This window comes from Lupinus angustifolius, chromosome LG17 (genome assembly GCF_001865875.1).
Source record: "Lupinus angustifolius cultivar Tanjil chromosome LG17, LupAngTanjil_v1.0, whole genome shotgun sequence".
NCBI lineage: Eukaryota > Viridiplantae > Streptophyta > Magnoliopsida > Fabales > Fabaceae > Lupinus > Lupinus angustifolius.
In genome coordinates, this window is record NC_032025.1 from 2,433,077 (window position 1) to 2,447,336 (window position 14,260).

The window sequence follows — 14,260 nt, forward strand, 5'->3', positions numbered from 1 at the left end:
TGTATAAGACGTGAGATTTTTTATGGAGACATCCCTCTGTCTTTTTCTTCTTCCTCGTAATAACATCATTGTCCCATGTTGCAGAGATTGACAATCCCTTGCAGTACTGTAGATGCATATGATGCTTGGATAAAAATATGTTTAAAATACTATATCTGTCAATATATTTATTTATTCAACTTGAATTGCTTACACTAATGTCAAACTCATATTTTACACATCAGTTTTGGTTAATCAGCCAGATGACTTCATTCATAGTGTATTTAAGCAATGTTCCAGAAGGTAGAGAGACCGTGTTTCTATTTTGAGGTAAAAACTAAAAACCAAGTTTGTCACTGCATCTTGATTCTCATACTTCCCGTTTTCTGGTAAAGGTAGTCAGTGCATTATTAATATTCTGCAGAATGGCTATGATTTTGAGTACTGTATTGGTTTAAGGGTAAAGGCCACCCAGGGGGGTGGACTTCTATTCATTTGTTGTTCCCTAATGGTACAATTTTTCTAACCTGCCAACGCAACATTCCTATCCAAACTCAAAAACTTAGATGGATGTCAAATTTTTAAGTGAATGCCCCATCCAAACAATGCTTCCAATGTTTTCATAAAACTCTCTTTGGTCATAGCTAATTAGCAACTTAACATTTTACCGTCAGTCACGTGTTACAGTATACTAGGAAACAAGGTTAGGAATACCCTATAAACCCAACTCGTAACACATCACTAAGCCTAATAATCTAAGATGACTAAAATGGTCAGATTTTATTTTTCACCTTCTGATATTTAGGTGCACTTTTGGAGAAATTGACGCTTGTCACCAAATAAGATTGTGGTAGCAGCTTTGGAAGTTTGTGCGGCTGGTTGTACCTCCATAAGCACCCAAGCAGCTGCATACGCAAGCTACAATATATAAACAGAATTAGAAACCAGCTAGTACTGCAAGGCTTTTTATGGCTACACAAATTAGAAGAAAAATTGGTCTAGAACTCAGAACGAATTAAATTGAAGCTTCCTTTGTTCAGCACTCACTAGAAGTTCAGTGTTGCATTTTCTGAAATTTATTTCCTCTGGTCTGCATTGGCATCATTCAAGTTATTCATCTCTTAACTCCTCATTGCTGTCAACCAAAGAGACCTACATCCACTGCTAACAAAGCCAGCCAAAGGGGTATGCATTCACTGTTTATGCCAGTTGTGATATGGTTGCTTCCCCCATTTCTTCAGACTATGCATGCAACCAGCTGCTAGCAATAAACCAAGCACAGCAAATGCCATTAATGTTGCATTACTAACATTCCGGTAATAGCCACCCTGCAACAACATTTAGGAAGTTAATATGTTTACAACAGCACACAAACCAACTAAACCAAAAGAAACACACAACTAAAAAAATTGAAAATTATTTTTAGACAGAAGTTAAAGCGTCTAGTATATAAAATTGCAAAAAAAACATGCAAAATTATATTGCATATTATATTCCTAGAATTTAACCCTTCCCTTAGAGTCACATGAGCCAGCGATGTCACCCTATATAGCTAACCAACTATAGGGACAAGTTGAGGTCATCAACAAGTTATCACATAATCAAAAAGTTGGTCTATTTTCAAAGTGCCAGCCAGCTTGAATGATCATTTCATAGACGAAAGTCATGTTTGAGACTAGCTGGAAGGCCCAATAAGAGTAAAACCAGCACTTGTTTCTGCTGCTTTAAGAAAGACCGTGGAGGGATAGGAAGAAACAAGAGCAGGGCCACTCTTGAATATCAACTTCTCATGCCACCCTCCACGATTATGGCATTCTAACTTAAAACCTCAAAATATTTATCTTTCATCTAGGGTGAACCTCGACGTAATGGCAAAGTTGTTGCTTAATAACCAAGAAGTCACGAGTTCAAATCCTCGAAAACAACTTCTCTGCTTGTGGCCACAGGAGTAAGGATACGTATATCTACTCTCCTCACACCCCACTAGGTGGGAACCTCGTGCACTGGGCATCCCTTTTATGGTTCAGATCAACTCATGTTAATATTGTTTAACTGGTTAGTTGGTTAATTATATGCTTCCTACAATTTCAGATAACTTAATGAACAAATACACACTTGCACCACAGAAAGCAGAACTGCTGCATTTGCCGGGGCCAAAGAAAGCCCCATCATCCCTCCACGCAACTCATTAGGCACATACCTGCAGACAATGTAATTAGAACTATCAAATCATTTGTTAAGAAAATGAACAACTACAAATCCTGTTAATGAGTTTACATGGTCCTCAATCTGGCAAGTGATGGTATAATGAACCCGACACAAGCATGAAACAAGCAAAATAGTGTCACCAGAACTCCAATTTCCTGTATGTGATAAATTATCAAAGCAGACTCTAGGTTTCAAGCTTGATAATATGACAAAGTATATTTCACTATTTGAGACTTTTTAAAGATGAAAGATAAGTGAACCTGATAGTCATAGGCCACAATAGAGAGGAGAAGAGCTAGTATGATGTATGCATATACTAGGCAATCCTCTGTTCTAAATGATGATGGCCCACTTGTAAGACAAGGAAATGCAGTGCTTCCAAGCATCCTTGAGCCCAGAAAGCAAGGATATATCAATCCTAATTGCACTTCTCGACCATCAGCCTACAACCACATGCATCAAAAATACATGTTAGCATTTTAAGTATATTATTCAATTAAGACCATTTCAAGAATCACCAATACAGATAAGTCTGAAGAAGAAAAGAAAGCCGATAAAATATTCATTGATCCTATACGATTATAGTGTTTTAAGTATTCTCCACATACATTAATATCTCAGCATATCATAAGATGTGCTCTAGAATTTCGATATCATACCACCACTGTAGGTGCCCAGAGGATCCAAAAAATTCCAATGGAGAAGTGAAGGCAAGTTTGTGCCCATGCCAACAGCCATATCCTTTTATCTGTGGATTATAGAATTATCATCAGTATGTTGCTCTCGATGAACTTTTCACTACATTGATTGATAATTGAAAAATGCCTATAGTAGATTCCACCAACTCCTTTCCATGTGTATGTCGAAGAAACTATCAAACCATGTCAGTCTGAACATAGAAAAGGAGTTTAGAATGCATGCATTCATAGATCAGGCATATTACAGCTTGAGAGTGAAACTGAAAAAACAAACTGAAGGCATGGCAAACTATAATTAATAGATTACTAGGATACCAAGTTATTAATCATCAGAAACTTAGAAATTGTGAAAAAAATATCAATACTAGCTTGATATATGCAATCATGAATTCAGAGATATCTTTTCATTCTGTCAATGAAGTCAGATACAAAGTCCAAATTTGATTCAAATGAACCTCTAATGTGTATTTCCACTCTTATTAAATTGTCAGTAGATTCTTATCGCAGTTTATCTTGCAACTAGTAAGGAATAAATGGTGAACCATTTATTCATGGAATAAATACAAAGATAACACAAAGCAAAGACTGTCACAGAAAGGGAATTAAATACATAGCAACAGTCAAGGCAACTAGAAAAGTAAAAAAGAACAGCAAAAAATAAAGGAAAGTTTGGGTATATCGCTTGAAAAGAAGGAAAGAAAAAGAAAGAAAATCTTGAGTAGTAAGTAGTTCACTTAAATACAAAAATCATGGTACAAGGCCTATTAATAATTTGGAGTAGTTTTTTTTTAAAAAGGTGGCCTAATAGTCACTAAACAATAACCTTACCGTTGCGTCAAGCTTATAAAAAATAAATAAAATAATGTGTAGCTGAAATAAAGGAAAGATAACCAAACAAGAACTAGAACGGTATGCAAACTTACCACCAAAAATATATTCATAGAAGGACAGGATATATTCCTTAAGAGATGATGTTCCTGGAGTTTCTGCCCATCCTTTGGTGACAAAAGTGAAGCATATGGTTGCTAAGAAGATAATTGCAGAGGAAGGAGCAGTGTTTTTCTCTGTGTTATTACCAACCAGCCAATTTGCAAATATTTGGCTGGCAATAAAGCACGCAGACTCAAAGAAAGTCATTAACCAAAATGTGTCATTTAGAGAATCTAGTCGGTGACCATGCTGCAAAAACACAAAAATCCAGTATGACATTAAATTTTACATATTTTAAGTTATCCCCGAGTTCTTCCCAGGCAGCCACATATTCCAATATATAGTGAAGTAAAAAGAAAATGTGGAGCAAGTTATTTGATCTGGAAGAAATAAGCTCCTATTGAGCCACATCCTGTGGCACTGTTGTAAATGTTTAGACTGAAAACATGCCTATGAGGAAATCAAGAAATAATGAAGACACAAAATCCTGATTACCTTTTCATGTTGAGTGACCATCCAAGTCTCAAAACTGAATGAAAATATTGTATTGGCCAGAGAGAGACATATACTAGTCATGAAAATGCTTGGTTGATCTAAAACCCTCTTCCATAAGGCAATGATGAAGTGTAGGATACAAAAGAATAAACAAACTTTCTTGTGACCTCTGTACCAATAGTAAGTAGTAAATTAATTTCACTGCCAAACAACTTTATCTGAAACTTGTGCAAAGTTAAAAAAATGTACATATAATATCTTCAGTATGCAAAGGTTAGCAGTCGTACTTGTGGGATAACCAAAATACTTAACGTGTAACATAGCAAATGACTAAATTGATAGAAATTATTGACAAGTAATACAATTCACAGAAAAATGAGACTAACATCACAATATATAGGTTAAAAGATTGATTATGAGGTCATCTTTAACATTTGGAAATGTACAGGTCTATGAAGAGCGCATTTAAAAAAAACTCTGAATATCATATCAAATATCCACTAAAATCAATAGAAAATACTTCAACAAGTTTTTTTGGATAGGGTAAAATAGTTTCGCAACATAAATGATTGTTTACAGTGTTAGTAATTACATGGAAGGAATCCCATGCTTTACTTTAGATGATACACATTATAACTTAATATAACATAAATCGTTAAACCAACAAATCATATTTAGTACAACAAATATCATAATATGTTGTAATTCCAACATCAAAGGTGCATAAATTGTCACTTCCAATACTAAATATTGAATTACCAGAACTGATTTAATTTAGCTGATCTAAAAATAACAGCATAGAGAAAATAGAGTCTCACATCAAATCTGAAAGCACACCAAGGACAGGAGCAGCAAAGAGAGCCGTTCCATATCCATAACAGAGAGTCATGACCATCGTTTCTCTGCCGATTCCATATGAAGCTAACTCATACTCTCCAAACACTGACCACAGACCTTCCATAACTGAAGGACAATAAAGAGAAGGAAAATGAAATTGTCACTCACAATTTGTCATCTCCGATAATTAATTATTAGAAATGAAAACCGAGTTTCTAGATTTGAATAATTTCACAACAAAAACTACCACATTAATGAATTTCCAGGTAAAGCAACATAGACAAAGATAATTTATAAGTTCAGAAAGCTGATTTTCTTGATGTCACACATTTTCTAGTAAACCAAAGAGTCTTATAATGAATAAGAAGATGAAATCAGCATTCACAATTTCTCGTCACTGATCTGAATGTTGCTAATAATTACAAACAAAACGAGCTTCGGGATTTGGCTAATCTCATAACGAAACTAATGAATCGTCAACTAAAGCAACGTATAAACAAAAGAAATTTGGAAGTTAATAAAGATGATTTTCCTTCTTGAGCTCACACATTCTCTATTAAACCAAACAGTGTTATAGTTACTAAATTAGAACGTGAAATGAAATTGAACCTGAAGCGAGAGAATAGAGAAGGAGGAAATTCCACTGGAAACGAAAAAAGGATGAAGAGGTTCCATGATCGAAGATTGTGGAGGTTCGGTTAAGGTTAGAGTTAGGGGAAAATATGATGGAGAAGCAGCAACATAGGAAGAGGAATATGTATGGCGATGGATTTGGTTCCCAAATGGAGAATTCAGTTACTACTCCCATTGGCCTTTTATAGTTTCGGTTTTCAGAGGGAACGGAAGAGAGGTGGCGTTCCGTTCAGATCTGAGATTTGTGATTCGTGAAGGAGGGGAACAAAAAAGAAGAATCAAAATGGTGTATGTGCTTTTGTTTCCATAGTAAATCTACTATCAGTAGGTATGAGGATGACCGTGAGTAATCCGATTTTTTTTACTTAATTTGTAAGATTTTTGAATTATAGTTATATATATTTTCTTGTAAAATGTATGCACTAACTAACTGCTTAAAGATTTATATGTAATGTATTATTTGTCATTCATTTGCCTTATTTTTATTAAAAAATCAATAATAATTAAAAATGAGAAAAAAATGAATAGTGATTTTACAATGATAATATAAAAACTCTTACACTACAACTATATACATCTCTATCTCATTTTAGACTTCCTCTTATCACCATATAAATTATCTCGTCACTCCGCACACTAAAAATGTGACTAAATAATATAGGAGAAAAATATGTCTCCATTGTGTAAAAAAAAATTTATACTATTGCATTATTCATCATTCATTTTTAATTATCATTAATTAATTTTTCAAACAAAATAATTTAAATGAAAGACATATGATTTACTCTATTATTACATAGATATTACACTTTAATATATTTGTCATTTCATTCATTAAAATGTTTCGGATAGATATTACCAAAACATATTTATTTCTTTATACCAAAACATATTTCATCCTCTACTTATTTCCTTACTGCTTGTTCTTTTTTGAACAGTGTTAGTTGATTTGGCATATGCTTAGGATTTATGGTGTTGGTTTTAAAGTATGGCTGTGCATCCATATATTTCAATAGTAAATTTTTTAGATGTACTTATATCAGCTATTAATTTAAGAAAATTCAATGGTTTAGATCTAACTGAGAGTTATAATGAGAAGTAAGTTTAAAAAACTTATTTCAAACTCTTGGAATAAGTGAATCTCTCATGTTAGTTTTACTTTCTTATTCTAACTTATACTATAGTATTGTTAATATATTGAGGAGAGTTACTTTTTCCTGATATTGTAGACATTTTTCCATTATTTTGGACGTCATCCCAACATTTCAGATAGTACAAAGTGAGTTTCAAATAATAACTTTATTGTTTTTATATAATTTATATAGAGGGTTGGGTAACCAGATTATAAGTTAATTAATAAGTTTATTTTGCCAAAAATAAGCAACATTTTTTGTTCGGATAAAATTACTAATTTACAAGTCTTGGTTTTATAATTTATTTACTATATAACAAACAAACAAAACTTTTATGGCACATGTCAACATCTATGCAAAGTTTTTCTCTTACGAACACATATCAATTCCTCATGTAAAATTTTCGCTCCAAAAGCTTCTTATATCTTACTATAAACCTTATATACAAGATCAAAACTATTATTTACTATTTGTTTAAAAATCTGAACATTATTACTCATTAAATAAACAATAAAGGAGAGACAAAATGTTGTACATTTTTTCTCACAAATGTTTCGGTTGCAGTTTCTTTAGGTGTCTCTTCCTTTCTCAACATATCTACCATTTCAACTCTCAAACTCACTTACAACTATGATTTTCTATTCTTCTCACAAATATGATTTTATTTTTATACCCTTTAAAAAAAATCATTTGTGATAGATATAATTTCTTCATCATATAAATTTCATATATTTTATTCAACAAATCTATCATCTTCGACTCTCAAACTTACTCACAAATATAATTTTATATTATTTTAATTAATGTATTTGTTAGTATATATATTTTATACTATTTCATTTTTTTATTTCATATGTATGATTTTCTATTATTTTAATTTATGTTTTTTTGTAGTTGGTAGATATTCTTTATATTATTTCTCAAATTGTGATCAACAAATTTATTCTCTTCAACTCTTAAAACCAACTCACATGTATGATTTTATTTTTATATTCTTTCAAATTTTCTACATTTGTGGTATATATGATTTTTTCATTATATAAATTTCACATATTTTATTTAACAAATCTATTATCTTCTACTCTCAAACTCACTCACAAGTATGATTTTCTATTCTTTTAATTATTGTCTTTGTTGATAGATATATTAGAAATTGCAATTACTATGTGAGTGTACAAAAATTATGGGTTGGTCGTGTTATTTTTTTCAGCATTTGTAGAAAAAAACTCATCTCCTATAATATAATGATTAGAGGTTATCATTACTACATGAGTTTGTTGTAATTCATTTTTAATGTAAAATTGTTATAGATTTTTGGCATTTCCATATATGGACAAGAATAATGTCATAATTTTTTCTATTTATAATTCATTTAAATTATTTCCGATTTCTCAATTTTATGCAATTCTCATTATTAGATAAATTTGCAGAATTATAATTAATAATTGTTGATCATGAATACTTAGTGATTTTATTTATAACTAGTGAAGAAATAATATAATCAACCATTATAACAGTTTTTGAATATATATTAGTTACTCGAATAATTTATTACCTATTAAATGACACTAATGAATTCATCCTTAAATAATATAACGAATTAGATCCTTATTTTTTGAATATATATTATTTAATATCATTGTATTATTTAAATATAAAAAACAATCAAATTTAAAAATTAGAAATCAATTGGGAGTATATTCTTATATTAGATTAATAATGGCTGACGAATTTGGTGGAAAAGTGGAAACTACGTCTGTTACAACCGGGACAATAAATGTGAATTCGATGAGCGAGCAAAAAATGGCAAGTATTTTGTTCAAGAGTAATTGTATGTTTATGAAAATTGGTTGACTGTTACTAGAAAGAAGAAGAAGATTTCTAGTAAACAATATGTCAATATTAATAAAATTAAATTAGAAGATGTTAATCCGTTTTCCTCCTTGGCCAACGGCCAAGAGAATAATTTGGTTCTAACTTTAATGCCTAATTTTAAGGTGACCCACAAAATTAAAAATCTAGGTAACCAAAAACATGTTACGAATGAAGATATTATTAACATTAATAACAATAACTATAATTCTTATAATAATTCTATTATCAATTCTCGTGGGAGCAGGAACATGCCACTAATGACACCATGATTGAATAAAATGCTCACTCTTCTTTTATCAATGCTATTTCAAGTAACAAATTTCATTAAAGCTATTTCATATTTTGAAATTACTAAAGAATGTATTATTAGCATTAATAGCAATAATTTTAATTCTCATAATAATTTCATTATCAATTCTCATCAGAATCGGAAGTATGACATTAATAACACCCATGATTGGAAGAAATATTCACTATTCTTTCATTAAGGCTATTTCATGTAATAAATCATGAAAAATAATAAGCCACAATATCAAATTAATATAATAATAGTCTTATTTTTATTAAAATTAATGAAAAATATGTCATTGATTTGATTTTATTGTGATTATATAATTGATTCTTCTATCTCTATTTTATTAATAGCAATATTAAGATATACAAAGTTGTGTGCATTACAATACATATTTGATTTATATTTTGTTTAAATTATTATTTTACTCTTTAATTTTAGGCAACGCTCATTGCAGACATATTTTGTTCAGGGTTTAGTGTTTTATTCTACTATTACAATGTTACTTTTACAATATTAAAATAATAATAATAATAATAGGATTTATAACATAAATAGAATATTAAAGATATTATATTAAGAAGAACAGTTTTTTAATATATATTAGTTTAACATATGAGAATTTGCAAAATATTTAATTATTATCATTATATTATTTAATTAAAATATAACAATGATAAATATATTCAGAGAAAACATTAGTACTTTTATTAGGAATATATAAAAATAACAAATCAATATGAGAATCTTTTTATTATTTTGATTAAAATTACCATAAAAAATATCCCGTCAAATCCTAACGTAATATTTTTCAAATAGATTATAAAAATTATCACAATAGTAGTAAAATTAATACACAAAGATTTGAAATATTATTAGTATATTTCAAACTACAAATTAATACAGGTACACATAAGATCAATTATAAAATCAAGAAATTGTATATAAATCGAATACTATAAAATATAATGAGTCACAATTTGAAATTAATATACTCTTTTTATTATTTTGATTAAAATTATCAGGAAAAAAAATATATACCATCAAATCCTAACTTAATGTGTTTTTCAAATAGATTACAAAAATTATCTCATCCTAATAGCTCAATCAAATCATTTGGTATAGAAAAATAGATAAAACAATAGTAGTAAAATTAATACACAAAGATTTGAAACATTATAATATATTTGAAACTATAAATTAAGGTAAACAATAACATATTGTTAATACATTGAGTTATCCACAACATATGAATTTAATAATACATATGAGTAAACTTAATTCAAACAATAAAAATATTAATTCAAATATGTATATTATAAAAATGACAGCTTTAATATGAAAATATGTATAGTAAACTATTATAGTTGATTAGAAAAATATATCCTCCAAATAATAAAAATGAATCTTTAATTTATGAGTTATTTTCATACAATGATTATTAGCTAAAACATAATCAAATAAATAACATTTAATTATACTATATTTGAATGCTAAAAATATATTCAAATATTTATACACAATGAACATTAATCTAAAATAAAACATAAGAACTCAAGAGATATACTGAAAATTCTTATGACTTTATATGGTACTTATAAACGTAATCACACAAAAAATATGATGCAAAAAGAAGTCCTTATATTTATAATTTTATATAGAGAATATAGAGGTGAGATATTATCCAATACAATTTGAATTTTATTTATTGAGTTATTTTAGAATCAAATATTTTCTATAATCATACTTTCAAAAAATCAATGCTTATACAAATGCATATATAAATATTATTATTCTACATATACCATCAAAAATCAATGTTAATATTGCAACTATATGAATGCAAAAATATAATAGTTCAATACATGATTTATTGATGTTATAAAATATATGTATATATTTATGCATTATATATAAAAAAAGAAGCGACTCATGCAAGTGCACCAGTACACTGTGAGTTCCAACTTAATAATTAGTTATTTATACTTGTCATGTAATTTATCGGCTAATTTTGTGAGACACTTCGATTCAATTATTTAGCTTATTAATCATAGGTTTTCCACTACTGGCGTTTCTAAGGAAATATTGAGTCTTCAACTAACTTTTCATTCTTTAGCTTAGCTATTTTCACTTAGTTGTGTTAAATAAAGTGATAGCAAATGTAATTATAAGTATAACAATCAACATTAGTAGGATAAAGTTTTTGGTCATAATCAAATTGACTTCAATTACCAAATGTCTCATATGTCAGCACTAGGCAATTTCTTCAATAGACTCGAGTAATTTCTAGTGCATGAAGATTGAGTAAGGATCATTTCCTTAGATAAATGATTACTTTTGCACTTATATATAGAGATAAAAATGTCATTTTATTACACTTTGATAATAAAAGTGTCAAATTATATTACTTTTTTTCTCTTGCTGTGAGTATATTTGTCTATCCATTAATAAAAATGATACTAACTCATGAAGATTATGGCTGTCGTTCCTTGTTTGGCTACATTGTAGTTATGTAATGTAATGCCAAATTATCGTTCGAACAAAATCTTCCTGGCCTAGTTCCACTAGGGCATATGACACATAAACCTTTCCCATACCCCAATGAAATCAGATTATTTGATAATGTGGCCTACAAGGCTACAACTTCAATTCAATAACCACGAGTTCACAAGTGAAATTTGATTCCTCGCTTCCTAAATCACATGGACCTATAGTGATCTCAAATAATGTATCATTATGCTGGTGATAAAAGAATGTTGCAGCAAAATATGCCAAACCTAACTCCATTAATTATCAAATCCTCAGTTGAGTATGCAATGACTTGGACTTTTGCCTTATCATGTTCAGCTCCTTTTGTTATTCACCTTGTGCCTCTAAATCAGTAGGTTGGCTTCGCAAATGCACGGGTGTCTGCAGAAGCCAATTGAACATTTTCCTGAAACATGAAAATTTCAATCATGGCAAAAACATTCATCATATATCCAAATAGCCTAGGAGAGACCTACAATGACAAATTTCAACCATGGCCTATGAGACATAGGATGAAAAATGATAAAATTTCCTCTTGTTTTCCTTGTGACAGCCGACAAGTCCAAATAGTCTACGAGGGACAAAATAAAATCTAAATATTACATAATAAGTAATATTGAGTAATGAAATTTAATTACTAAAACACTTAAACCATATATGTAAACTTACTAAGGATAATTTGCTATCCAATCAGGAACGCTTTCTGAAAGAAGGCTAATATATTGCTCCATAGCCAACTCTGGTCTCATTTTCCCAAGTTGTTGCCATGCATTCCTTGCACAAAAACAATCCATTTATTACATCAAATAATCTAATGAAACTGCTGTAACTCTAAGCAATTCAAACAATGACCTAGAGCAGAGAATGAAAGATATCAAAGATAAAATAATAAGAGTGAAATGAACTACCACTTTGATCGAGCAGAGAATTTGAGTGCCATTGGCTGGGGTTCACTGCAAGGACCATGGGTAGCAATTTTGTAATAACCATATAACTTCAACTTCACATCATTACTAAGATCCAAAACTCCATTAGCATAGCTTTTGGACCCTACAAATACCACTGCAGCACCAAAACACTTTTCCAATTCACTTCTTTCTATTCCCTCCCAATCATCCTCAATATTTTCATCAACCTCCACGTTCCTCTTATACTCATCAATCTCATCACAATTTCTATCACACTGCAAGATCTCATCAACCTCTTCAACTTCTTGCTCTCTATCATCACACTCCATCAATTCAAACTCTACCTCATGTGAACTTTCCTCAGCAGGATTCTCTGTCAAATTCGCAACTTCAATTTCATCGTTATCATCAATCTTCTCTGAATTGAGTATCTTGTGCGATTCGCAATTCACATCCACTATTTCTGTGGCTATATGATTTTCTAGTACTGATTTATCTCTAAATTCATCAACTTTCTTCACAATCCGAACAGTTTCCTCTGTGACTTCACGATCACGATCACGATCAAGTCCAATAACATCAACTTTCTCATTTGTCTCAGAGTTTGTGGTCATAGATAGGAGCTTGATGAAAACCAATGGAAGTAAAAGAGAAAGAGCAATTGTGAACGAAAGCTCCAAAAAGAGGTACATGATGAGAGAGTTTGAGATTGAGTTAGAGTTTATTTGTTGAATGTTTGTGAGAGAGAAGAAAGTGTGAATGTTTTGTGATGATAACGTAACCGACAGAGGGATAAAGTGGGTTTTGCATCGAAAAGAGCAAAGTATATTCTATTCTCTGTTGCATTTTCATTTCATATTAAGGTTAGGTGTAACTACATTCACATGTTTTACTCAAGCGATGTTTTTGTACAGTAACACAAGTCGGTGTTAGAAAATGACACTTCCACCACCATAGACACATAGGTGACCGTGGAATAAGGGGTGAGGTAGTTGTTTTTTTCAGACAAAAGTTAATCACGTATTTTCAAAACGGTTTGCAAATTATCAGATCAGTTATTCTCAAGGAACAATTTAAAATTTCACGTTATTTTTAGATGTTAAATAATTCATTGCAGCTCCAACCATTTATTGAATCCATATATTCCGAGTCGGATAGAATTACTCCACTACAAGTATATATGTGAAAAACAAAAAAAATCATTTATTAATACAAAGCGAAAATATATTTATTTATATAATGAACCTGAATTAAGGAAAGTTGAAATATCATTAAAGTAATAATTGTATATAATTTATTAAAATATTTATATTTTTGTAATTGAAAATTCTAAAATGGTCTAATGAAATGATTAAGAGTAAGTAAGAGTGATAAGGTGTTAATAATAGAAGTTTACCCTAGTTTAATCAAATTTCAAGTCTCTTGTAAGTTTTTTCTGTTTTTAGTTATTTTCATCTTAAAAAAGGTCACTTATTATCAAATAGTCTTGGATCTGAAGTCAATGATTAAGCCTTTAAAAAAATAAAATTGTTAAACAGATTTAAGATTATGTGACTAAATTTTCTGGATAGACTCCAACGTTCTACGGCCACCTATGTATTAGTTCATAGTGAATTGGTGATGGAAGACTATCTCATTTGAGGCATTTCTCACTACTAGATTAATACGCACTGTGCACTTATACACAAAAATTGAATGTTACTTTTTCGTATGTAAGACCCTTGTATGCTCATTATTCGAATT

At 30.1% G+C, this 14,260-nt stretch overlaps 2 protein-coding genes across 5 annotated transcripts; both read right to left on the reverse strand.

Moving 5' to 3' along the window:
* Positions 581-6,069, reverse strand: LOC109331746 (molybdate-anion transporter-like). 3 transcript variants are annotated; one of them, XR_002105844.1, is made up of 11 exons: positions 5,757-6,068; positions 5,129-5,273; positions 4,311-4,479; positions 3,809-4,064; positions 2,847-2,935; positions 2,448-2,630; positions 2,257-2,342; positions 2,095-2,179; positions 1,027-1,307; positions 733-897; positions 581-692 (listed from the first exon to the last, which is right to left on the reverse strand). XR_002105844.1 is itself a non-coding variant. In XM_019566433.1 (9 exons), the coding sequence occupies exons 1-9, from the start codon at positions 5,953-5,955 to the stop codon at positions 1,173-1,175; spliced, it is 1,347 nt and encodes a 448-aa protein (XP_019421978.1). In that variant the 5' UTR covers positions 5,956-6,069; the 3' UTR covers positions 581-1,172. The 3 variants fall into 3 exon arrangements, 1 of the variants encoding a protein (XP_019421978.1); XR_002105843.1 differs by having other exon boundaries at positions 581-897; XM_019566433.1 differs by having other exon boundaries at positions 581-1,307; positions 5,757-6,069.
* Positions 11,618-13,385, reverse strand: LOC109331321 (acyl-CoA-binding domain-containing protein 3-like). 2 transcript variants are annotated; one of them, XM_019565732.1, is made up of 3 exons: positions 12,518-13,377; positions 12,279-12,383; positions 11,618-12,015 (listed from the first exon to the last, which is right to left on the reverse strand). In XM_019565732.1, coding segments are annotated over exons 1-3 (798 nt in total). In that variant the 5' UTR covers positions 13,210-13,377; the 3' UTR covers positions 11,618-12,014. The 2 variants fall into 2 exon arrangements, with proteins under 2 accessions (XP_019421277.1, XP_019421278.1); XM_019565733.1 differs by lacking the exon at positions 11,618-12,015 and having other exon boundaries at positions 12,299-12,406; positions 12,518-13,385.

Bases quoted from the DNA above. Each gene is read 5' to 3' on its own strand.
- LOC109331321 (XM_019565732.1), bottom strand. From the start codon at position 13,209: ATGTACCTCTTTTTGGAGCTTTCGTTCACAATTGCTCTTTCTCTTTTA. The intron at 12,384-12,517 runs GTAGTTCATTTC...TTTTTGTGCAAG, and splicing joins TTCTCTGCTCGATCAAAGTG to GAATGCATGGCAACAACTTG.
- LOC109331746 (XM_019566433.1), bottom strand. From the start codon at position 5,955: ATGGGAGTAGTAACTGAATTCTCCATTTGGGAACCAAATCCATCGCCA. The intron at 4,065-4,310 runs GTAATCAGGATT...GTGTTTTTGCAG, and splicing joins TGGTCACTCAACATGAAAAG to CATGGTCACCGACTAGATTC. The intron at 2,343-2,447 runs GTTCACTTATCT...TATCACATACAG, and splicing joins TTGTGGCCTATGACTATCAG to GAAATTGGAGTTCTGGTGAC.